Here is a 27,481-nt window from a genome sequence, read left to right on the forward strand (position 1 = left end):
CCAATTTCTGCTGCATGAAAGCCAGTGCTGCTGCGCCAAAATCCAATCACGTGCGACACAGTTTCGGCGCAAACCCCTGTTAAGTAACTGTCATGGTTGTGCAATCCCCGAAAACGTAGGAAAGTCTGACAAAAGTGCGCACGCGGAACCTTAGTAAATAACCCCCCTGTCTCCATACTTTAGCCTACTAATTATAAGTCTTTTTTTCTAGCCAATCCTGCCGTGTCAACATTAAATAAGACCACTGCCAGAATCGGAATGATGAGCTGTCTGATGAGTATGTCTGGTTTGTTTTTTGAAGACAGGGTTACATTAACTAAGGGCTTTGTGCCTGTTTTCTGACAGACTATGGACACATAGTCACAGGTATTTAAGAAGCGTCCATGCCACTATTGAGTTGCCACTATTGAGTTGCACGGGACTCTTTTGTGGTGCAGCTGCACTAGCCACCATGCGACACAAATTAGAGTGCGTTCCGATGCTCAGTTGGCCTGAGCGCCGGATTTAACATGCAAAGTCTGTTGCACGCCCTATGTTAAAGGTGCACCACAAAAAGTTGGTGAACTCTGTCAGGCCAGTGCAGGTAAGCGATAAATTCATGATTTCTGGCACACGTTCTTAATGAATCTGTCGCACAGAGAGTTATACACAGGTAGAGCACTTTAAGTGCAGTTTCCCACATTCTTAGTAAATGTACCCCATTATGTAAAACAATTGTAGTGCAAATTTGGTAATGAATGTATTGCCAGATGAATACTTACATTTAAGAGATTATTAACCAAGTAATTAGTATCACTCACTTTATCTTACTGCTGATACAAGACCTGCTTTAGTAGGAGATGACTGGAACAAAGGAGTGGCTTGTCACAAAAGCATATAAGAAGTCACAAATCTCTGACTAACATCCAGCGGTGATCCAGATCAAGACGGGACAGCACTCCAACCATGGTAACAGACAGATTTTATATTTTGCTTATTTGTATCTTATGGCTTGTATGTAAAGTAACAGTTTCTTAAATTTTATTTAGGTCAGTATATTCTTCTGGATGTAGCTACATTTCAACAAAGCCAATCGTTTTTTACTTTCAGAGTTTTTAGTTATAATAGTAGCATTTAAACAATGACTGAACAGAAACATTTCCTTACGGTTGTTTATTTGACATTGCCCCATAAATCTTCCCCATGATATTCTTGTGTTTGGATTGGCAGCACAGACATGTACAGTATTTTGTTTACTAGGACATCAGTCTGAACTAAGTCAAACTTGTTCTTTGAAAACCAATATTCATTATGGAAATAGGTCATAAATAACTAACTGAATCCGGGAAGGAATATTGTCTGGCAGGAAATCTAAACACTGAATTAAAGCCAAAAATCAGAAAGTTCACATAAAAACATAATACATTACTGGGTATATAATTTGGTTTATAAGTTAGGGTATCAGAAACTTTTGTTCTGGAATAATCCTCTTCTATATGGAAGATATTTACATCTATATACAGATATCTATATCTATATACCTACATATGTATGTTAAAAGAAAAAAAGTCCCAAATGTGCTGTAGGATTAAAGGTTAAAGTTAAAGCTGTTTCTCAGTGCATGAAACCAATGGGTCTACAGATCTTAATGCTGCAGACCTGGTTTAAAAAAAGAGTAAACTTTTTTTTATAGTCCTGCTGTTACTGCATATAATAAGATCAGAATAACAACTCTCCAGAACTTATATCTAACACTGTCTGTAGCTTTGCATGTTCACAACTGCTGACAGATTCCCTTTAATTTACATAACATTTTTAACAAAATAAATATTTCTCTCCCATTTGCAATGTTATATATACTTGGTTTCATAAATTAAAATATACCTTCAGAATCAAGCATGATAAACCAGGAATATAAGTCATAAATCCAGACACCATGGATGTTATCCATGGCCTCCTTCATTCTAAAGTCAACTTTCAAAATTATGCTAATGAGCCTGAAGGTCTCTGGGGCATTAACAGAGACCCTGCATGATGTAGTTTCACAAGCTGTTACAGTGTGTGCGGAGCACTTCCCTCTACCCACTGTGTGCTGAAACACCCTCTGCTGCCAGGAAATTACAACAGGCAGAGGGGGAAGTGCTTAGGGAGCAAGTGGTGAAGCTGCAATATGGAGCGGCTATGGTAACACCATCTAGAGCCTTTCTGGCTCATTAGCCTAATTTTAAAACTGATATCAGAAGGAAAGAGGCCATGGATAACAAATATAAGATCAAAACACAGTTCACACAGATCACAGTGCCTGGATCTATGAGTACATTCCCCTGGTTTATCATGCTTGATTTTGATTGTAGATTTCCTTTAAATATACAAGTAACCATAATCCTAAAGCTGTAATCAATACTCTTCAGTGCTCTATAATGTCCTATACAATACTGTTGTTTTTCTGGGTGATGAGTGAGAGGTTAAATGAGTAGAATATCCTGTTTTCTATGGGTGATATCATAGGCAGCTGCATCTAGCTATCCTTACTGCTTAAATGGGTGAATACATTATTATATAATGGACAGATATTGGCCCACATTTATCAAAGTCCCTGCAACAGTTTTTTGTTTGATTTTGTATATTCTTTTTTGTACATGTATTTATAAAGTGTCCGCAACAGATCTGTGTCACGGCTGCACTATACCTGATGCAACACAAAATTCTGCACTGAAAGGAGCGTTCCGGTGCACAGTCAGACCGTGCACCACATTTATCATGCAGTTTCCAAAAAGTTGGTGAATTCTGTCAAAGGAGTAGCAGGGAGCGTCAGATTCATGAAGAATGTGCGCCACAATTGATGGATCTGGCATATCCTGCACAGTTTGCACTGTTTTTGATAAATGGGGGCATATACTCATATACTCGTATTGCATATACTCATACATGGCAGCTTATTATGAAAACCAGTTGAATTCATCTCTGACCATAAATATAAAAAAATGATCACATACGGAAAAAATTGTGTGGTTCTGATAAGAAACTACGTCGCCATTTCTATATTACTATATTACCAGCCATTATAAGTTGTTGACAGGAACAATTATTGAGGGATTGTCCACCAGAGGAGCAGTAATCTTTTAACTAGTTAAAGGACATCTACCATCAAATATACTGATGGTTGACTCTTACCACTTACAATTTCATTGTGTTCTGTCATTTCGGAGAATATTTTATCATATCATAGGACAGCAGCATTCTGGAAAAAGCAACACAAAATATGCAAATGAGCCAGGCTCATGGGGCTGCGAATTTAGTCACACCCCAACTATTGTAATTTTTCCCGAGTCCTGCACTGGCATTGTTTAGACTGCCAGTTATATCATCTGGCAGTATGGAAATCTTGACTTGCAGGCTGCCAGCTGACGTCACCGGCAGTTTGAATGATACCAGGGTAGGACCCAGGAAAAATTACAATAATCGGGGCGTGCTTCACAGGTTACAAAGATGTTGGGGGAAATTTATCATATGCCGGCACTCATGCGTATTATAGCGGCCATGCTATAGCAGCCACATATTATACCGGACACCCCCACCCCTCCCATGTCCCGCCAAATACATCAAGTGGCCTCTTGATGTATCCGTTGGGCGACGCGGCTGACCGGGCGTAGTTTTGTATAAAAATCTGCAAACGAAAGGTCACGCAGGCAACGGGGCCTGCCCACTCCATTTTGTTCCATTTTGCGCTCTCTCCACACTTGCATGGCCTGGAGGTAGCGTGGTTGCTATATCAGCGCTTCTATGCCAAAAAATGGAATAGAAGCATTCATAAATATCCCCCAGTGGCTTTTAATTGTTGGTGGTCAAACTTCGCTGCAGATGCTTAAATCGGTGCTGAGAAATTTGTACTCATCTGTAGTGAGCAAATTTCCATAATTCAATTGCAACTATTTTTATGGAGGGCTCATGTCAATCCTACACATCAACTCTAGATTTTTTTTCAAGTTAAATAATTGTCACGAGTCGCAGGCACACCTGTGTACCTCCGTGTGCCCCAGTAACTAACCTGTCTTGGCTCCAGCAGCGGTCCCCGCGATGTCTGTGCTGCGGATAATTGCCGTCGGCCAGTTGCCTGCCCTGATAAATTCCAGCCCCTTCCTGTGTCCCCTGCCGGATCTTTGTGCTTCCATGCCTGAGAGAGAGCTGTATTCCAAGCCCTCTACGATTATCCCGAATTCCTGCTGTGACCTCGATTCTGTTCCTGACTCCGATCCCGTGCTGCCTGTCCTGACCTACCGCTACGTCCCTCACTCTGATCCTGTGCTTCCTGTCCTGACCTACCACTAAGTCCCCAACTCTGATCCTGTGCTGCCTGTCTCGTCCTCCCCAACCACGAGTTTGCCTTACGTTTCTGTACAACGCCTTGGCCACCACTGCGGACAAAGTCGTGCCTTTGGAATGACCTGGTGGTCCTAAACCGCAACAAGGGCAACCTGCTTTGTGGCGGGCTCTGGTGAAAACCGGGTACCACTTAGACTCTGGTCCCAGGTGTCAGCTTACGCCATCGTCCGCGTTGGTACAGAAGATCCACTACCACCGATCCTGACAATAATGTAGACCTACTATACTATCTGATGTCTACAGCTTGGGTCCAGAAGGTCCAGAGCTGAAGCCTCAATGCATAAGTAACAGGGAAAATCCATACTGTACTAGAACCAAGTTAATTGCACAAAGGGTTTATCAGAACAAAACTTACTACATATAACCAAGCTTATTGCATATATACAGTACCAGAATTAAGCTTATATCGTAGAAACAGTTTAAGAATTAAGTTTTACTGAATATACTGTACAATTGATTTATGTTTTTTAAGTAAACATTTAACTGTGTTAACTATGTGCTTAATTCATTTCTTGTTTCATAGCTTTTTCTAGTATCCATTGTATCTCTGCTATTTAGTCATGCTCTCCTATCTCCAACGCCAGACGATCCCTTATTTAAGCACATTGATGATCATCAGCATGAATATATTCAGGTGAGTTTTGTTGTTCATGAATCATTTCTAAGCCACTTTTATTATATTTTACTAGATTTAAAAGAGCTGTACAAAAAATGTTGTGAAATAAGGTTAATTTTGCGAATTTCCACACCTAGGACATGTCCTAGACAAGTCAGAACTATTTGGTATGGTGTCATGGTTCTGCTTGGTCTATTTCCACTACATGGTAATGGAGATTTAAGGATTCATTCATTACACCTACCCATGTCTTGTGTCCACAACTGGCAGGTACAGACAAAACCCCTTTCCCACCCCCTACTCTCACTTAAACACCCCCCCCCACCCCCCAAACTAACCAGAATTACAGCTTATACACAGCAAATATTACGAGTAGTCCATTTGACGATACACCTTCGGTATTAGCACATTAATAACAGACAGCAGTAGATTACATAGACAGCGATAAGGGACTGCGCCAAACATGAACTTAGGGAAGTCCAGCAGTGTCCAGCCATGGTCCCCATATTCTTTTGAACATAGCACTAGCTTTTTCTAAACAAATGATATTATGGGTGCGGTGGGTTTTAACCAATACATGGCCAACAATTTCCTGGCGTCTCCTGCTTGTTATGAATGCTGCATTTGGTAGCTTAGGGCAGATGCTCGGAAATATAATAATAATAATTTATAATAATATAAATAGCAGCATCCAACACTTGTCTACAATCTCAAGGTTTATACAGTAAATATGCACATACAAAATTGTTTTTCCACACATTTTTAGTGGCAATCTGCAGATGAGACAGTGCTACATATCTACCCACCACAGTTTGAGTGAATGGAATAGGGGGATGTTTGAGCCAATCTGAACTTTCAGTTTATTGTATCATCAGAGTGCTGTACATAGGGCTTGTTATATGTCTGTTGACATGAGTGAATATAACAGGGCATTTTATTCAATCTTCATATTGTGAACAATCCCAAATGGGAAAAAATACTAAAATGGACTGTAGTACATGAGGAATATCACAACTGCTACAAAGTAGTTTACAGCTTAAAGGGAACCTGTCATCGGCAATTGGCCTAAAAAACCACAACCAGTATATTGTCAAAAAGCATAACACCTTCAGTGTGGTGGCATCATCCAGAAAATCAACTCAGAAGTGAGATGTAAATTGCTTGTATAAAGTCAAGGAGAAGGGGAGTTTAACACTGAAGTCAAGGGGGGGGGGGGGCAGCTCTGAATGCCTCCTCCTCTGTGATTGACATAGTGCATCAGACTTCAGAAGATCTGTTTAGTGATATCTCTGGATGCTGGACCATCAATTACAATGAATTGAGCTTTCTGAGGAAGAGAGAGATTAACTTCAGTGTTAAAATCTCCACTTACATGAATTTAAACAACCAATTTACATCTCAGAGAAACAAAATCTGGAAGGTGTTCAGCTGCTTGGGAACATACTGGCACATACCTTAAGTGGTTTGACTTATTCCCTATCCAAAGAATAACAAGAAGGTGACAACACTTTCCAACAGTCTCATAGAACCCTCAAACAATTGGGGGAGCTTTGTGGTAATATTCTTGTGTTTAATTCTCCAGTAATAAGACATTTATTCCCTAACTTCCCTAACTAAATGTGAAAAATGTAAGATGATTATTCCAGTAATCTAAATATGATTTTCTTTCCACCAGAGATTGAAGGATTGGGTAGCAATAGAAAGTGATTCTAGTGACCCATCCAAAAGAGACCAAGTTTTACACATGATGCAAGTGACAAAGGACTACATCTTACAGATTGGCGGAACAGTGGAGATGGCAGAACTGGGGGAACAAGAGGTCAGAATACTGCATCATCTTCCAAAATAGGACGTCTTCCATTTTTGTATAATGCTAGAATATTCTTAGAATTCTTCATTTAATTATAAAAAAAAACATTTACTTTCAGTATTCCTCTGGGAAAAAGCTCCCTCTACCACCGGTAATTCTTGCAGAGTTTGGAAATGACACAAACAAACCAACTGTCTGTTTCTATGGACATATGGATGTACAGCCTGCAAAAAAAGCTGACGGATGGAAAACTGATCCCTACGTCCTGGAAGAGAAAGATGGCAAGTCATATATCTAATATTTGTCACATGTCTTGATTTTTCTTAACAATTATGGATTATCTCCATTTAAATAGATGCCATACCCTATATTGTTAATGTTATATTGTTTATAAAAAATAAATTTGACAAAACTTTAATAGTTGTAACTAGGGTCGAGATGAAGCTGAATTAGGGAAAAATGACATTTGTCGCATTAAAAATAATAATAAAGAAATCTAAGTGGCCAACTGCTATGGGAACATCTACAATAAGACCTCCTAGCGGTGAATATAGCGTAAAATATAAAAATATGTCCCTCCAGTGAAAATACCTGCAATGCGTATACCAATAATATAAACTTGCAAAGAATAAAGCAAACACATAAATATATTGCAGCAATGAATATACCAAACACATAGATATCAATGACTGGGCCGCACATATAAATATTTACCAGCAATGAATAATCAGCACATAAAAATATTCTGTACTTACAGACCAAAAATTTATTTACCACACACATAACATCAATATATACCAGCATTAAAAATACTGCACATCTGGTCTGCACTCCGACACAGACATCACTTACTTTTAGGCTGCCTCTGTCTCCTTCTATATCTGTGTTGGCCTGGTCCATCCAGTTCTTCATCCTGTAGTCTCCTCATTGTTGCCAATCCTTCTTCATCAGGTAGAGAACGTCATGGAAACTTCTACCAGGCGTCACTTATCTTTGCAGAATTTGCCTCTGGGATGACTGTGACCTCTGGAGAACATCTCCACACTCCGTCCCTAAAAAAACACAGTCAATATAAGGTTCCCCAGAACAGCTAAGTGCCCCCTGCATATACAGATAAAACATTGCAACCCAACAATATAATATAATATATACTACCATATAATTTGGTAGCCCCAGCACACATCTCCAGTATATATAGCCAGCCAGCCCCATAATATATAGCCAGCCCGTCCCCTGCCCCCCAGTTTATAGCCAGCCAGCAACAACGTAGTATATAGCCAGCCTGCCCCCAGTGTAGTGTATAGCCAGCCCCCTGTAGTATATAGCCAGTCTGTCCCCTCTGTAGTAAATAGCCAGTCCCCCTGTAGTGTATAGCCAGCCTGCCCCCTGTTGTGTATGTAGTGTATATAGCCAGCCCCCTGTAGTGTATATAGCCAGCCTGCCCCCCCCCCTGTAGTGTACATAGCCAGCCTGAAAAAAAAATAAAATAAAATACTTACCTATATGCGCTTCCTGGAACCGCATGGTCTGTCCCGCGTCACCGGCAATCGCTCACTATATGACCCAGGCGCCACCAGTACCTGAGCAATGACGTCGGCAGCCTGGGTCATAGAGGGCTCTGGCTGCGCACAGCAACCAGCGATATGTGTATCTTAAAGATACACATATTGTGGCTTGCTACTAAGTGCCCAGACTGCGACACAGGATGGGAGGCGAGGGTAGCGCCCTAGGTGATCACAGTTATTTTTATATAGCATCTATGGTACAGACTGGTAAAACTGGTGGTAAACTCATATATATAGGTTTATCTGTCATTCACAGTAACTAGTTCAAGTGTGTATGTGACCTACATATTTATTGAGAAGCAAATATACACACTGGACACACTGACTGGCCACCTCTGCTTAGGTACTATCCACCGTGTATGGTGTGGGTTTATCTCCTAAGCTTACTCCACAGATCTTTGCTGACACTGTCACATAATAGTACAGTTAACATACAACACAAAAAACAAGTTCACATGTAAATTTCTTTCCTACTTCATTGCAGAAATAGCTTTTTTAAAAGTTTCTCAATACATTACATTTAAATTAGATTACATTTTACTGTACTGTACTGTAACAAATATTTTTTTTGTAAAACAAAGTAAGGCTATTCCTTGTATGGGTGATTATAAGATGATTTTAATTAATTGCTTTTTAAAGAAATCAAAAACGTAAGAGTTAATATGTTAGGAAGGTATTAAAAATACATGTGTATGTTCTCTTATTTTATAGGTAATCTGTATGGGAGAGGAACTTCTGATGACAAAGGACAAATTCTAGCTTTGCTGCATGCTGTAGAATCTGCTAAGAAATTTGTATGTCATTTAGTATCTCATTAATTAGCAAAAAAAAAAATACAGAATATATACAAGATTTTGTCTCTCATTTCCATCATCATAGCTATCTATAATGCTAGGAGCCTATGCCACTTCTTCACCCAACATTGTAATATTTCCTACATAACCATTCTGTTGGCTTATTGTTGGAAAAAATTTGTTGGAAGAAATTTGTTGACGTTTCATTCGATGATGGTTATTTTTTTCATAATATACAGATGTGTGTGAAAACTTTGAGCCTTCATATAAATGAGAAAAAAAGTATATGTTCCTCCACTGGTGTGTTGCTGGTAAACCCTCACTCCAGCAAAACTATATTGGATCACTAGGATCAGATCTGCGTATATATATATATATATATATATATATATACACATATAAATATACTAGCTATAGCTCCAGGAATTGATAGTAAAGATCTGCTGATCTGCTCTTAGCTATAACATATGAATGGGTTAGCAATAGAGATGAGCGAGCACTAAAATACACTTTTTCACTGAAAGAAAACATAAAAAAGAACAGTGCAGAATAACACATTACACATGTTTACAGATGTTTTCCTTGTAAGAACACATTGAAATAACACTATTCTTCACTTTGCACATCTGGAATGTGAAGAATATTGTTCTTTCAATGTGTTCTGCACTTAAATGGTCCTGTGTTCACTGTTTTCACTGTTTTTATTCTATTCTTCACATTGCAGGTGTTTGCGCGTGTCTTCAGATAAATTCAGAGATGTGCGCGCACATCTGCAAAGTGAAGAATAGAATAAAAACACAGGACCATTTAAGTGCAGAACACATTTAAAGAACACTATTCTTCACATTCCAGATGTTCGCGCACATCTCCTAACTTAGCGGAAGACACGCGCAAACACCTGCAATGTGAAGAATAGTGTTATTTCAATGTGTTCTTACAAGGAAAACATCTGTAAACATGTGTAATGTGTTATTCTGCACTGTTCTTTTTTATGTTTTCTTTCAGTGAAAAAATTTATTTTAGTGCTCGCTCATCTCTATTGCTAACCCATTCTCTTTTATTAATTTAATGCTCGATCTCGAGCCGGCGAGATACTCATCCGACGAGTATACTCGCTCATCTCTAGTTAACAAACATTTTATATCTATCTTTTTTTCTGACTGCCTCTCTCACTCTGACTGTCTGGCTTTGTCTCTGTCTGCCTCTGACTGTTTCTGTCTCTGAGTGTCTATAACCGTTTCTGTCTGCGTCTGACCGTTTCTGTCTCTGAGTGACTCACACTGTCTCTGTTCACTTCTGTCTCTAAGTGTCTCTGATTGTCTGTCCGTCTCTGTCTCCAACTGTCTCCGACCATCTCTGTCTCTGACCATTTCTGTTTATGGCTGTTCCGGTCCATTTCTGTCTATGACTGTCTCTGCCTTTGACTGTCTCTGACCGTTTCTGTCTCTGAGTGTCTCTGACTATGTCTGTCTGTTTCTGAGTGTCTCTGACTATGTCTGTCTGTTTCTGAGTGTCTCTGACTAGGTCTGTCTGTTTCTGAATGTCTCTGACTATGTCTGTCTGTTTCTGACTGTCTCTGTCCGTTTCTTTCTCTGAGTGTCTGTGACAATTTATGTCTCCGAGTGTCTCTGACTGTGGCTGTTTCTGTCCGTTTCTGTCTCTGACAATGTCCAACAGCAACCAATTACAGCTCAGCTTCTAAGGGTGATGCCACACATGGCATTTTGAAACAGTTTTTGGTCCATTTTTAAGCAGTCCGCCAAAAAACGCATGCTTTTCTTGAAAACGCGTGCAGTTTTTTACAGGCTTTACCACTTATCTTAATTAAAACTGGTCAAAACCAGATGCTTAAAAATGGGCCAAAAACACGTTTAAAACGCCAGGTGTGGCATCACCCTCACTCCCACAGGGGCAGAGGACAATTGGGCTCATTTACTAAGGGTCATGCTGCACAATTTTGTCAGACTATGTACCTTTTTCGTGGCTAAAACGGCTTGCACAGGTATTTAAGAAATGTGTGCGCTGGGATTGTGGCGTACACAACCAGTTTTGTGGTGCAGCTGCGCTGGCTTCCATGTAACACAAATTAGGGGGTGTGCAGTGAGACGGTCCCACTGATTCGGACAGAGCACGGTATTTAACTTTTAAAGGAAACCTACCACTTGAAGTGGCAGGTATAAGAAGGACATACCGAGCACCAGCTCAGGGTGAGCTGGTGCCGGAGCTTATTTTTGTTAGTGTTTTAAACCGCTGTATCGCGGTTTAAAACACTTTTTAAACTTTATAGCCGAAGCTGCTTCGGCGCACGGAGGTACGCGCTCGGCGCACCATGCGCGCGACCGTGCCCGCGGCTCTCATTCACTTCCTATGTAGGCGCACTTCGGCTATAAAGTTTAAAAAGTGTTTTAAACCGCGATACAGCGGTTTAAAACAGTAACAAAAATAAGCTCCGGCACCAGCTCACCATGAGCTGGTGCTCGGTATTCCCATCTTACACCTTCCACTTCAAGTGGTAGGTTTCCTTTAAATTGTGTCACACGCCCTATGCTTAACATGCACCACAAAAAAGATGGTGAACTCTGTTGGACCTGAATGGGGAAGGGACACTCAGTTTTATATATTAGATACCGGTATACACATTTACTCCTGTGCTGGCAAATAAATACAAGATTACCCTTTTCCATAGAAATAACATGGGATATAACTAGAAGCAAATATGAGGAGCAAAATCGAATGCATACCAGATCAATAATCATGCAGATGACAGATACACCAATTTATTTTGACACTGTGGGTGTGCAAGAAGCAGATGTTTAGGATTGATCAGATACCTGTGTGTTTAAACTTTGCTGTAGCAATCATACTGTATGTCATAGGAAAGTACTATTCATTTTTTACTTAGAATTAAGAAATGCTTTATACCATATTATATCATATACTTACGTTTTTAGGGCCTTCCAGTAAACGTGAAGCTCTTTATTGAAGGAATGGAGGAAGTAGGTTCAAATGGACTGGAGCAACTTGTTGAAGACAAAAAGGACACTTTTTTCTCTAATGTTGACTATATTGTGGTAACAGATACCCCCTGGCTCAGCACAAAACCTGGCATTACATATGGAGCCCGAGGAAATTGCTACTTTTTCATAGAGGTATGCTATTAATGTAGTTAATAATGAGAACATGACACACATAACCATTTGACTAATAAGCAGAGAGCGCCACTGATACGGTACTTGAAGGGAAAAAGGTTTAAAGGTGGCTATGGATTTTCTCATTCACTCAGTGAGGAAAACAATGGTATATGAATTGGTAACAAAAGCTATAGAAACATTTTCTAGACAACAAGTCTGTTACACCCTTGAATATTTATTTAATTTCATTGCCTCCATTTTGGGCTACAAATCCCTTTCCTGATAGGTTTAAAGTAAAGATTTAACTTGGTTTATCTTATGTGCTTCTCATAGTCAATCCAGTCACTTGCAGTGAAATCGTTAAAAAAATATGAAGATAAGGAAGAAGTTTAAAAGGAAATCTACCATCAAAGTCAAGATTGATAAACGAGGAACAATTACTCATAGATCCAGGCACTGTGACTGGGGTAATCTTCCTATATTTGTTATTCATGGCCCCCTTCTTCCAAAATCAACTTTTAATTATGCTAATGAACCAGAATGGCTCTGGGGGGTGAGACCAGATCCCCTCTTTGCTTCACAGGCTGCTTTACTGTCCCCCCGCCTTGCCTGCTGTGATTTCACTCAGTAGGAGTGGGAAGTTCTCCTGTACAGTGTAACAACATGTACAGAGGGACTCCGGCAGACTCCGGTAATGACCCCCAGAGTCCTTCTGGCTCATTAGTATCATTTTAATAGTTGATTTAGAAGGAGAACATGGATAAAAGTTATAAGAAGATTACCGCAGTCACAGTGCCTTGACCTATGATTTTGACGGTAGAATTACTTTAACTTCATTTATGCCTAGATAATTAAGTGATAATTCAGGAGATGCAAGCGATTGTAATTAGTTCAGACACTAAAAACTTTATTAATCCGCTTAAAGCTCCTTTAATCTGTCTGATAAATAGTGTTTTTAACCAGTTAAGATAAGATATAAGAGATGCACATTGAGGCATTAAGTGGCTTCTCAGATTGGTATATCTGCAAAGAGAACAAAAAAAATCCAGTAAGTGTTAAAATAATAATCTACAGAAGCCACACCAAAAAAATGTAAAAGAAACAGTAAAAGATAAACTATTTTAGTTGTTAATAGATGCAATGTAAAAATACACAACATGACTCTGGGGTATATATTGCATTTAACTCACTCACACTTGCACTGTTTTGATAAACAGTGTGGTATACTCTACCATAGATTTGCATTATAACATAATCTCCATTTGTCTCTATCTTCATGTAGGTGGAAGGTGCAAGGCGGGATCTTCACTCTGGAGGTTTTGGAGGAACAGTATATGAAGCCATGAGTGATTTAGTATATTTACTGGGTAATGCAAACATATTTACATACTGTACTGGCATCTAAATCCTAAGAGCCCTTTCTACAACATTGCATACAAACAGCAATGGTAATTCCAATATTCAGGCTGTCTACTTTGGCTATTTATAACCTCAAAAAATCTCTTTTCTGTCTTCAGTCACAATTTTTGGCTATCCAAAAATGCATAACAATTTTAAAATTAATAGTGTGGTTTAGAACATTTCTTCTTTTCTCAAGGCCTCCAAAACTCAGATGTTTCAGATGGTTTTTGGCACCAGACCCTTTAAAAGGGCTTTTTGGGCATTTTATCCATTGGAAAAATCATTAGTATTTTTTCCTGGGGAAACACCCTGTTGTACAAATCCTTGAGAGCTGTACCTGGAGTTCTGCCATCCAACCAATGCACTACTAACAGAGCTGTATGCTTCCTGCTCTGTAGCGATGTGTCGGCATACACCAGTGATTGGCCGGGGGGCTGCGTCTCACACCCTATCCAATGGATTGGTCATTTGTGGTTAAAGTGCCTGTAAAATCCTTTAAAGTATAAATAAACCCAAAGAGTTTTTTATTATATTTCAGAAATTAAAAGTACAGGTGATAAAAGTAAACTTCGTAATATATAAGGTTAACCCCTTAAAGACGGAGGGTTTTCCGGCTCATTTCTCGCTCTCCAACTTCAAAAATCCATAACTTTTTCATTTTTCCGTGTACAGACCTGTGTGAGGGCTTATTTTGTGCGTAACAAATTTTACTTTCCCGTAATGTTATTTATTTTAACATGCCGTGTACTGCGAAGCTGAAAAAAAATTCCAAATGTGGAAAAATTGAAAAAAAAACGCATGTGCGTCACGTTCTTGTGGGCTCAGTTTTTACGACTTTCACTCTTCGCTCCAAATAATACGCCTACTTTATTCTTTGGTTCGGTGCGATCGCGGTGATACCAAATTTATATAGGTTTTATTGTGTTTTAATACATTTTCAAAAATTAAACGAATGTGTACAAAAAAGAAAAAAAAATTTTGCCATCTTCTGACGCTAATAACTTTTTCATACTTTGGCGCACAGAGCTGTGTGAGGTGTCATTTTTTGCGAAATGAGGCGAAGTTTTCATAGCTACCATTTTGAGGTCTGTGCGACATTTTGATCATTTTTTAGTTCATTTTTTATGTTATGTAAAAAGGTGTAAAAGTCGCATTTCGGACATTTGGGCGCCATTTCCCGCCTCGGAGGTCACCGCCGCCTGTAACCGTTTTTATATTTTGATAGATCGGGCATTTTGGGACGCGGTGATACCTAATATGTTTGTGATTTTTACTGTTTATTATGTTTTATATCCGTTCTAGGGAAAGGGGGGTGATTTGAACTTTTAATATTTTATTAATTTTTTTTATTTTTAAACTTTTTTTTTATTTTTTTTTTCACTATCTTTTAGACCATCTAGGGTACATTAACCCTAGATGGTCAGATCGCTCCTACCATATACTGCAATACTTCTGTATTGCAATATAGGGCATTTTTGCAGCACATTCATTACAATGAGCCACTGGCTCATTGTAACGAATCTGCAGCTGCCAGATAGCCTCGTGTCAAAAGAAGACACGAGGCTACCATGGCAACCGATCGCCGCCCCCCGATGACGTTCGGGGGCGTGGCGATCGGAAAAAAGATGTCCGCGCCCGCGCGCCGCCGTCTTTTAAACGCCGCCGGCGACTTTGCTGGCGGCGTTGAAGGGGTTAATAGCCGCGATCGGTGCAAGCACCGACCGCGGTATTAGCGGTGGGGGTTTTGTGCAATATGCAAAAACCCCCACCTTTGTATGAAGAGGACTCAGCCCGTGAGCCCTCTTCATACATCCCTTATACCTCTGCGCCGTACAGCTACGGCGCAGAGCGTTAAGGGGTTAAAATACTCATCATTGTCTATTTTTTTCTTCTACTTTCTTCTCCTGTGAGAAGTGTTTCTGAAAGACAGTGTACAAAATTTCACTTGAAGATTCTGAACTATGCAGAGACTGTTTTTAAATATTTTGTAAATAGTTAAATGAATTGAAACATAAGCAGATCCTTTATTATTCATTAGAGTACTGGAGGTTTAGCTTATTTAGCAAAACTACTAAAAGCAGAAAAAGGACATATAAACCTTTTTTACATAAATTTGTCTGGGACCTGGTTCCGAGTCTGCAGCAACATCTTTAGACGTTGCTGCAGTCCTGTCAGAGACAACCAGAGACCCTAGGGAGAAAGGAGATGCGGTTCATTGCCGCCGGCTCTATAGACTTGGCGGAGTAGTGCATGCGCAGTAGCTCCGGCTTCAGACCCGAGACCACGCAGTCGGCGGCCTGCGTGCTACACATGCGCAGAACGCCGGCTTTGCAGACATAGGAGGATCAAGGAGGCTACTGGGGAGTGGAGTATCTGCGCCGTGTAACCTCAGCTCAGGCTACTCCATACCCCAATAGCATCTTTGGTAAATTAGCATACTACCACAATTAAAGATTAAAAAAGATAAAGGGGACTAAAAGATTAGCCCGTAAATGGGCTATCCTTACATTCATTAGAGGCACCTACAACCAGATCTACCTTAATAGGTAGATTTGTGGTGGTAGGTTTCCTTTAAACCGGCGCTTACGAAAATGAGCTAAAAATGCTCGGTCACTAGAGCCTTTCCAGGCCGTGTGACTAAGTGGTTACAAAAAGTATATTACAAAGTCGACTATTATCATCTGCACTAATTAATTGATGTCATTTTGTTAAAAGTTTAGTTATACTTTAAAGTGAACCTGCCAGCAGAAATGTACCTAATAATCCATTAACATGGGTGTACCTTAAGCGGGTGCAGAGGGTGCGGTCACAACTGGGCCCAAGAGGTGACACTTTCCTTTACGAGAAGACTAGTACTATAAATCATATATTATAATCGGTGGTCCATCAGCTTCAGGTTACGCCACTGTCCATGCCTAAAAGGCTGTCACACAACATAACACTATTTATATCATATTTGCTTTCTGGCCCATTGTGGTGGCATCATACAGAAATTCTACTTTGAAGTGAGAAGTAAACTGGTTGCATAAAGTTACAGAGGTGGAGAATTTAGCACTGAAGTCACATTCACATCGCAGACTGCATCCAGGGACATCCCTAAACGGACCTTCTGAAGTGTGGTGCATGATGTAAATCGCATCAAAATCGCTTTAGTGCTCTCGAACTCTGTGACCTTTTTTACCTGTCACTTTAAAGAGTACCTGTCATTTTAAAAAAACTTTTGATATGTTGTAGGGTAGTCAATTTTAAGCCATTCTGCAATTGGATTAGTAACTTGAATGTTGATCCTTTTACTGGTATTCAGCAGCCTTCCTCCTCAGATGGCCATTGCTAGGCATTTATTATCCACACTGAGCTGAATACTTTGTGAGAATATACATGCGAGACCCCCCCCCCCTCTCTTCCTGTACTCAGCTTATTCTCCTCATAGCATCCATGTGCTGCCAGGAGCTCTAACTAATGTAACAACCAAACGTCTACACTCTTATCTTTCACTGTACAGCCTCAGCTTTTCCTACACTTGTATATAAACAAATAATCCACAGTCTCCCCTTCACCTCATGGCAGTAGGAAATGGCAGACAGGAGAGAGAGAGAGAGAGAGAGAGAGAGAGAGAGCAGTGATAATGTGGTCAGTGCCTCTGCAAGTTTTCAATCTTCTCCATTTGCTCTGCTGCAGGAGAGAGAGCAGTGATAATGTGGTCTGTGCCTCTGCAAGTTTTCAATCTTCTCCATTTGCTCTGCTGCAGTTTTACATACATAGATATGAGATAGATCAATATATAGATAGGAGATGGATAGATAGATGATTGGAAGATAGAAGGTGTGATAGATGGAGGGGAGGGGCAGGACATTTCATAATAACACTCTTCTCTAGTAACACCACAAAATAGGAAAAAAACCAAAATGTAGAAAGCATAAAATAACACTTTATTAGATCAAATAAAACAAATCAATTTAAGAAGACAACAGAAAAAGTCCACCAATACACAGGAAAAGTCCACCAATGGTCAAATGACTAAAGATACATAATAAATAGATCACAGTAGACCAGTTTAGAGAGATGGCAAAACATCTCTGAACAATTTTTGCAATTATCATGAGGAAATATGTCATATTTTTGCAATTATCATGAGGAAATATGTCATACACAATGCTTATGTAAGTGGGACAAAGCGAGATAACCATTGTTTTACATCAAACATCACAATGAAAATTATATTGAATAATTGAAATGTTCCTGTAAGTCATCTGATGTTCTGTATTTTGTAATACAATCCATGTGTATCCTTTTGCAGGTGTGCTTGCAGATGTGAATGGAAAAATTCTGATCCCAGGAATTTATGATGACGTTTTGCCTCTTAACGAACAAGAAAAAGATTTATACAAAGATCTCGTATTCGATCTGAAAGACCTGAAGAGAGACACAGGAGTAAATACATTTTTACATAACACAAAGGTAAGTAATATGAACCTATGTTACTTCTTGCACAATTAATGAAGATCATAGAAAAATAACTGCAATTAATTTCCACGAAGACAAGTTTCTTATATGTATTCAGGGTAACAAAGGAACATTCTCTAATTCACTGTTATTAACAAAATACAGCATTTCACAGATATAAGTCCAACCTGTCTCTATCAGTCCTGCACTACTCATTTTCAGTTGCCCCTAGAAACAACCCTGTAACTTCTGACTTGGGGTCGGGTGGCCGCCATCTTGGATTCTTGTGTGACGCTGTGCTGCTGAGCTTTGTGTCTCTCTGCTGTGTATACTCTGAACTGCTGACAACTACACCACACATACTGAACTCCTGGATGGGGCAAACCAGTGTAGTGATCAGTTAAAAATGACAGACCGTGGCATAAAAAACCGAGACTCCGCCTCATGCACACGAGGGAGGGAACTGGAGTGGATTTGCATCTACATTTGAAACATTTTTAAGTCACACTTCCTAAATTTGTTTACTACCTCTGTATTCACTCAAAAATTTGGTCTCTGTGACAAATGGATTTTAAAAATTTTGGATTGTCATAAGAACCAGGTTTAACAATAAAGGTAAATCGCAGACATCATTGATAACTGTTACAGCTGATCACTGTACCCTGGGGCTATGGTATAGTAATTGGGCTACAAATGTTTAAAAAAAGTTGAAAATATTTCTGTAAATTATCTGAAACACTGTGAGACATTAGTACAGCAGAAAACTGTATCCACAATGATCAATTTCCCCCATGTTTTTGTCTGTGCGCTCTCTGTTGATTAATACCCTTTCATTTAGCCTAAATTGAAACTGATAGGTTTATTCTATCAAAATAAGGCCTCATTCACACTTGTATGTCGAAACCAGTAGTAGCACAAAAACGGAGAAAAGGAATACAGGCCGTCCCTGACTTCAGAACAACCAACTTACAGACGACCCCTAGTTACAAACGGACCTCTGGATGTTGGTAATTTACTATACCATAGCCCCAGGCTACAATGATCAGCTGTAACAGTTATTAATGATGTCTGCGATTTAACTTCATTGTTAAACCTGGTTCTTATGACAATCCAAAATTTTTAAAATCCATTTGTCACAGAGACCAAATATTTGCTGGGTTTACAATTATACATTATACTGTTTCGACTTACATACAAATTCAACTTAAGAACAAACCGACAGAACCTACCTTGTACACATAACCCGGGGACTGCCTGTAATGAGAATATGTTTTGCCTTGTATATATTGGATGTTCAATATAAGAGTGGCCTTGGTCAGTATTGCATCTGTATTTTAAGCCAAAATTTAAAAAAAAAAAAAAAAAAAAAGAAATTCAGATCTTTATCATCGTTTTCTTTTGTCTGGTTCTTATTTGTGCCTGTGTATGGGGGACATTTTTCTTTTTTAACCGGTTAAGGACCGGGCCCTTTCCTGTTTTTTCATTTCCATTTTTCACTCCCCACGTTCAAAAATCTATAACTTTTTCATTTTTACACGTAAAGAGCTGTGTGATGGCTTGTTTTCTGCGTAACAAATTGCACTTCATAGTGATGGTATTGAATATTCCATGACATGTACTGGGAAGCGGGAAAAAAATGGTGAAAATGGTGAAAAAACACATTTGCGCCATTCTCATGGGCTTGGATATTACGGCTTTCACTGAGCGCCCCAAATGACGCATCTACTTTATTCTTTGGGTTGGTACGATTACGGGGATACCAAATTTGTATAGGTTTTATAATGTTTTCATACGTTTACAAAAATTAAAACCTCCTCTACAAAATTTTTTTTTTTCATTTTGCCATCTTCTGGCGCTATTAACTTTTTAAAACTGTATGGAGCTGTGGGTGGTGTCATTTTTTGCGACATTTGATATTATTTTCAATTATATCATTTTTAGGACTGTACGACCTTTTGATCACTCTTTATAGATATTTTTTATATTTTTCAAAATGGCAAAAAAGTGCTATTTTCGAATTTGGGTACTATTTTCTGTTACGGGGTTAAACGCATTGAAAAAACGTTAATATATTTTGATAGATCGGGCATTACCGGATGCGTCGATACCTAATGTGTTTATGATTTTTACTGTTTATTTATATTTATGTCAGTTTTAGGGAAAGGGGGGTGATTTGAATTTTTTTTTTAAACTTTTTTTTATTTTTCCTTTTACTATTTTTCAGACTCCCTAGGGTACTTTAACCCAAGGTTGTCTGATCGATCCTATCATATACTGCAATACTACAGTATGGCAGTATATGGGGATTTTCCTCCTCGTTCATTACAATGTGCTATCAGCACATTGTAATGAAGGGGTTAAAATGAAATAGCCGAGACTAAAACGAAGACCATGGAGACGGATCGCCGCTCCCCAATGACGTCAAGGGGAGCGACGATCCTAGGCAAGATGGCGGCGCCCATGCTTTGCCGGCACCGATCGCTCTGATAACACCGATCGCAGATGTTACCGGTAAGTCTTTGCTGTAATATGCAGCAAAGACTTACCGGCTATGGAGAGGGCTCAGCTCGTGAGCCCTCTCCATGCAGCGTGACCCGACGGTCGTGAACCAGTTAAATGGTGTATTAATATAGACCTTGGGCCAGATGTATCACTGTTCTGCACTCAAGGCTCATTGTTGTGCATTAATTGTGGCGCATTGTTCTCCTTAAAGAGAATCAAAAAAAGGCTTTTAGTAACCTTTTAATTACCACATAAAAACAGCTCTCTGAGTGAGCTGGAGACTTTTGCACAGATTTGCGCCAAAATTGGCCTAACATTGTGGATACAGAAGAACTGTTATCTATGATGAATTTTAAAATTCAGTTTTTTCTTTCATTTTTAGGAGGAGCTACTTATGCACAGATGGCGGTTTCCTTCTTTGTCAATACACGGAATCGAAGGAGCATTTTCTGGATCTGGTACAAAAACAGTCATACCTGCAAAGGTTATTGGAAAGTTCTCAATTCGACAAGTTCCTAACATGAATCCATCTGTTGTAGAAAAGCAGGTATGTTATACAGTAACTGCTACAAAAGGCTGCATTCTTATTTAGTATACAAATTTCATAGGAATGTAGATAAGTGGTGCAGAAGTCCTTTCTTGTTCTGCTTCTAGTTGCTGCCCCGTTCCTGCTTATAAGATACAGCCAAGTGGACAGCATGTTACTTTCACTTCTTTACTTCTGCAGACAAGTGGAATGTGAAGACGTTTGTCATTTAGCCCCAAAAAGAGTGTTCCTGCACAGCTGCAGGTGTCACTGTAAGATTATTTTCTGTCTGTCTACACTCAAAGGAAGAATTATCATATGTTGGCGGTGCCAGATACCACATATCCATAAACAAAGGGATGGCACAGCAGTAAATAATTAAAGATTTACAAAATGCATCAAAAGAGCAATGAATTAACAACAAGAGAAAGTGATGCAATTATAATGCAACAAATGAATTTTATTAAGCCAAATATGTAAATACACCCATGAAGAATAAAAACACTTAAAATAGTGCTGACAAGAGCACATCTGTCCCCCAGGAGGATCAGGGAACAGAGTCCCAGACCCAGGGGTAAACCACAGCGGACAAGCAGTAACCTAGACAATGCTAGTATTAACGATCTACAACCAATGAAAAAAGTGCATAAGAAATGGGTAAACCTGAGTAGGTATGAGGCAGAGCAGACGGGGGTAGGAGTGTAGGTCGGCTGTGGTAAAAGGAACCCCACCTGTTGCGTCACGTCCTCGTGGCTTAGGCCTCTTGATGTATCTGATGGGCGGCACGGCTGGTGAACAAAACTACACCAGGCCGGTTTTTCAAAAGAAGGCATGCGTGGAGGTGGTGGTGAAATCGCTATTTTAATAGCAAATTCTTGCACTGCACAAGTATTTTAATTATTTCACCGCTGCGATAAATCAGTGATAACTCTCCCCTATAGTGCTCTGAAAATGCCCCTTGAAGTAGCTTTGTTGTGCACCACTAGTCTCTGGGATGTCAAGGTCCCGACAGTGAAATAGATTCTGGGGGTCCACACTACTGGTAATTTGAAATGTAACATATATTGCAAGGATCAATGGGTACTCTGGGATTAATGACATTACATAGATGACACATGATCATTGCAGTCATGTCCTGGGACATGTGTGTAGCCCCTTAAAAGATACAGCAAAGTCATGACATACTTTCCAGGGATGCTTAAAGATTTATCTTGGCTTTCTGCTAGTGGGATGTAATAGCCAGTTTGAGCTACAATTATAGTACTCAAACAACATGTTCTGGCCGAATCAAATACTTTTCCTTTTAAAAATTCCTATTAGTGACAGGGGCCTCCGAAGGGACAAGTGGTTGTGATTGTAGTGCAGCAGCACAGGTGTTAGGCTGACCTTAGCACCCTTGATCTATGCATCATCAGACACAATTACTTATTAAACTTTCCAGTAACAAAGAGAAATCTGTTACAAGAATGAAATAGTGTCTCAAATTTTATAAAAATATTGGAATCTGCAATGGAGGTTTTAATTCAAACCTTTAACAAAGATGTAAACTCAGCCTTATGGAACTCTAGAATTCATCAATTGAAAGGGATCTGTGACTTTTACCAATTACAATGTGGTATTCTTACTATTTGTATTACTAGGTGTCTGATTACTTGGAAAGCAAATTTGCAGAACGGAAGAGTCCCAACAAGATGAAAGTCTCCATGGTCATTGGTGCACAGCCCTGGTTAGCAAATATGAGTGAACCCCAATATCTGGCTGCTCAGAAAGCAGTCAAAAGAGGTAATGTAGAAATATGCATCGAATAATAGAAATGAGTAATGGAATGTGAATCATATTTAATCATCTTTAGTCAGGACATTTGTGCATGTCTTTTTTCTCACCCCTTCTAAAATTTTGCCTATGCCTGCTATGGACTTTTTTATATTTGCACATCTGGAATTGGAGAAAAACCACTTCAAATTTGTATGTATTGTTTATAGTTAAAGGGGTTGTTCACTATCAGCAACTAATTTATAATGTTTGTGTAATAAATTATATAATTTTCCAATATACTTTCTGTATCAATTCCTAGAGGTTTTCCACATAGCTACTTGCTGTCATTCTACAGGAAACTTAATTGTTTGTTTGCTATCGATAAATACTGGTCCCTGGTCATGTGATGTCACATAGGTGCACGGCTCGTTATTATTGCATAATCATAGATGTGTGATAGTAACGGCTAATGAACCTGTGTGACATCACATGACCAGGGAGAGATTTCTATCCACTGGAAGTAAACAATGAAGCTTTCTACAGGATGTCAGCAAGATGAGAGTTAGAAAACCATAAGGCAGTGGTGGCGAACCTATGCACATCACCCAGCACAAAGTTCACCATTCAGGACTCAAGACCTCCTCCTGTGGACAGAGCTGGATTATGATTGTAGACCCTTCTCCAGACCTATGATACATCCTGTTAAGGGAACCTACAATAATAATCCAAATTTCTCCTTCTTCCTACTGCATTGGTGTCCTCTGGACGCCAATATGTTTGAAACCTTTGAGTTACTTTAGATCAGCATTTGGAACTTTGTGAAAAATATGTGGCTTTTGCTTCTAGTTTCGGCACTCTCTCCCTAAAAGGTTTGCCATCACTGCCATAAAGGATTGATACAGAAAGTATACTGGAAAATGGTATCACTTTTCATTAAACTAACAATATGAATTATTTGCTGAAAGTACCACTCTGAAATTGAATTTTAACTAAGCATACCTTGTTGTAGCTGACTACATGGTAATACAGAATCTCTTTTTGATTATCGATAAAACCTTCTACTTTTCCCTTTTCAAGTGATGAGCATGCATGCATAATTTGAAATGCTTTATTTTGCAGAAAGAACAAGGTTTTATCAATAATCAAATGCGGTTAACTACACCGAGGTATGCTTAGTTTAAATAGTCAATCTCAAAGTGGCAGATTTGTTTTCCCTGTTCTACCTAAAAGTTCACTTGATAGTTTGGTTCTCTTAAAACCTTGACATCTGTCAGACATGGACCCACTAAATTAATAATAATTTCTTAAAACCTGTTCAATGATTTAAAAAACAATAGACACAGATATTCTGAACTGTAGGTGCCTATTATTTTAGCGGTATAAGGGCAAACTGAGTTGAATGTAAGCTGGAATCTCACCAGTCAAAAAGTTGTGACAGGTCCAAAAATATAAATTTTTCTGTGAAGAGCAAACAAGCAGTCAGGAACCGACCCCGTCTTTAAGTGGTCAAAAGCACTTCTGTCTTTATGGTACCCCCTTTAACAGTTATAATGTTACTTAACTGTATCTAAAATAATTTGCTGTCTTTCCATTAGTGTTCAATGTTGATGCAGACATGATTCGTGCAGGAGGTACAATTCCAATTGCGAAAAATTTTGAGGATGTTTTAGGAAAAGGTGTTATGTTACTTGGTGTTGGAGGACCAGATGATGCTCCTCATGGCCAGAATGAAAAAATAAGTGTGTAAGTTTTTGTATTTCTTTTAATCCAAAGAGAAGCTCAACATGATGTAAAATGTGCATTTTAACAGTTTCTTGATCTTTACCAAAATCCAGAATTATTTCCTTTTTCAGTCATATTGGAAACATGGCGGTCACAACTTATTAAAATATGGATGTATTTTATAGAACCTATATTCTTAGATATTACTGCAAAGAACTATTAGGCAAAACAGCACACATATGTACTGTTATCGTCATTGCACTTCAAACATATGGGATGTCTTTTATATGTCAGGCACGATTTAGGCTTTATATACATGACCGTTATGGGGGCTGTGATCTGGCGGCAAAATTGGTGGCCGGATCACTGCCGCTATAGAGATCTATGAAACCCAGTTAGAGTTTGGTGAGAACTCACCAGCGTGATTACATGGCCAGGCAGATACTTTGCAAAATATTGAGGAGGGGCTTTAATACATATACATGACGTTTCGGTCAAAAAGACCTTCCACAGATGCTGTTGAAAATATATACAGTATCATTAATAGATGCACAGAAATTCATATATGTCAAATATTCACACAATACGTAGAGAATAGAAAATACACAAATGCAGTCTGTATGTATGTAAATTGAGGAGCTTCTTTATAGACTTCCCATGTGAAACAGCGGTAGTATTATGCAGGAGTAATCGTTGTTTCGCACCTGTAGGAAACTGGAATGAAAAAACATATGTATAAAATTATATGCATAAAAATGACCTTCTACTTGTGGGAGATAATTAGGCACTGTTTAAATGCTGTTAGTGGACAGACCATCGGATGGGGACCTGTTACAGATATGGTGCACATAGGTATTTATCTCAATTGGTGATCAAACGGTGTTGGTTTATGCTAGACATAATAAGCATCACTTTATATATATACATAAAGGGAGATCTGTTGTAGATCTAGTGCACATAGGTATTAATCACATGTGGCGATCCAATAGTGTTGGTTCATTATGGACACAATAATCATCACTCTATATTCACATGAAGGGAGACTCACCGGATTGTACTGTATAGCATCCTAAGCCTAGAAGATAGACGCGGTATCCGCCACTTCAGACCTTGGCTGTGTGTCAGCCATGTTCTGGTCTCAGTGTAGGGCATAGAAAATGGCTGCTGAGCTATATCGTATATATATAATGGGAAATTAAGTAAACTAAACTCTTCATTTTGTAAATTGTGCCTACTTTCTTCAAGTGGCTCTGGCTGACACTGTGCCCAAACAAAAGTCTCCACTCCACTGTCTGTGCACAGACCTAAACTGGGGGCAGGGAAGTCCTAGGGCAAGGGGATGTGCTATGCAGCGCCACATGGAAGAGGACCATGTGAGACAGCTGGAGGAAGCTGATCCCACCTCCTGGCTTCACTGTGGCTCTGGAGCAGTGTCTCAGTTCCAAAGAAATATGTTTCTTAGGGAACCCCTGTAAATGGGTGAAAATTGACCATATAATACCATACTATAAATGCACATAAATCAGACAGATAATAAAGTTGGAGGACAACAGCAGATTCATATGAACAGATTTTGTAAGCAGGGACTGAAAGTGTTGCTTGCTTTTAATAATACATATATTTGCTTTATAGGTACAATTACATTGAAGGAACAAAACTATATGCTTCCTTTCTCAAAGAACTTCCATCCTTCTGATCCTACTCTACCACTGAAATCCAACATGTACTCTGTTCTGCCTTGCTACGTCACCCATATGTGCTATATTAGCAATTGTGAATAAATACATTTACGCAATAAACAGTTAATGTTCTGCATAGTTATTAGCACTGTTCAACATCATAACAAAGGGAACAGGTAAAATTATCATAATGTTACCAAAGTATCTAATTGATACAGATACATATCTTATATATATAATCTTTTCACATGAATGCAATACTTATTCTACCATTAGTACATTATAGACAACATTTTCAGCATGTTAAGGCAATGTTATAATACTAGTCTTTGTGATCTGTATACAGCTGGAAAGATTTGTGAAAAGGTTTATCTGTTATCCATTCCTTAATGTTTTGTTGGGCTTTAACAATTTATCTAATTACTAATCTGTGCAAAAATAATAAACGAAGTACATTTAGCATATTAAACTGCATCATACAATTATTTGTACCAAGAAATTGAAAACGCTACCACAACAGGATAATTAAAGTGTAATTATGATATCACAATGATTTGTACCAAATTGTAATATGTGATTCCCCCTTTCAAAACAAACAGAATGATGTCCAAATTGTGCTGCTCACCTTTTTCCTTCCAGAATTATGCCATTTTCTATTCTAATCGGAGGTATGTAGGCGACACCACGGGGGCCAACCTTCCTTTCTTTGCACTAAAACAAAGTTAGTTAAAAGCTGCCCTTATTTCCCATGATGCTTTGTGTTCTCTTTCCAGGTAATGTAGCAGCAAATCCAGTGAGATTTCTACAATTAAATCCACTGAACAATGCATAGTGCATACAGGACTATACAGTGACCAGCCTGGCAGCTGTCTTCACATGAAGGAGCATAGAATAAGTAGTAGAAACCAGTAGTGAAACAATTACCTGAAGTTTAGTCTGTGAAGACTGATGGGTAACAGCTTTCTTTCTGTAAAGATAGTGTCTGGAGAGCAGAGACTGGGGAGCGTTGCTGCAGAAAAGTCTATGATAAAGCTTGAGGTGCAATAAATGACTCGGAAAGTTCTACAGAATCACAGACTGAGAAAGAAGGACTGATAAGTGAAAGGGCTCCCCTGTTCTCTAACTATTCTTTGCAGGAGACACCCACAAGGCTCCCCTCTACTACTTACTCACAG

At 39.1% G+C, this 27,481-nt stretch overlaps 1 protein-coding gene across 1 annotated transcript; it reads left to right on the forward strand.

Annotated features, from left to right (window-relative positions):
* Positions 1 to 800: 800 nt before the first annotated feature.
* On the forward strand, positions 801 to 26,775 carry LOC140132923 (cytosolic non-specific dipeptidase-like). The gene is made up of 12 exons (XM_072152347.1): positions 801 to 948; positions 4,886 to 4,996; positions 6,654 to 6,797; positions 6,907 to 7,069; positions 9,065 to 9,147; positions 12,099 to 12,296; positions 13,561 to 13,645; positions 17,977 to 18,137; positions 21,007 to 21,171; positions 22,791 to 22,932; positions 24,501 to 24,648; positions 26,260 to 26,775. The coding sequence occupies exons 1-12, from the start codon at positions 946 to 948 to the stop codon at positions 26,321 to 26,323; spliced, it is 1,467 nt and encodes a 488-aa protein (XP_072008448.1). The 5' UTR covers positions 801 to 945; the 3' UTR covers positions 26,324 to 26,775.
* The last annotated feature ends 706 nt before the right edge of the window (positions 26,776 to 27,481 follow it).

The sequence above is a fragment of the Engystomops pustulosus genome, chromosome 5 (genome assembly GCF_040894005.1).
Source record: "Engystomops pustulosus chromosome 5, aEngPut4.maternal, whole genome shotgun sequence".
In the NCBI taxonomy this organism is placed as follows: Eukaryota; Metazoa; Chordata; class Amphibia; order Anura; family Leptodactylidae; genus Engystomops; species Engystomops pustulosus.

Coding starts and splice junctions, on each gene's coding strand:
- LOC140132923 (XM_072152347.1), top strand. Junction 7,070..9,064: donor CGTCCTGGAAGAGAAAGATG/GCAAGTCATATA, acceptor CTTATTTTATAG/GTAATCTGTATGGGAGAGGA. Junction 22,933..24,500: donor TCAGAAAGCAGTCAAAAGAG/GTAATGTAGAAA, acceptor TCTTTCCATTAG/TGTTCAATGTTGATGCAGAC.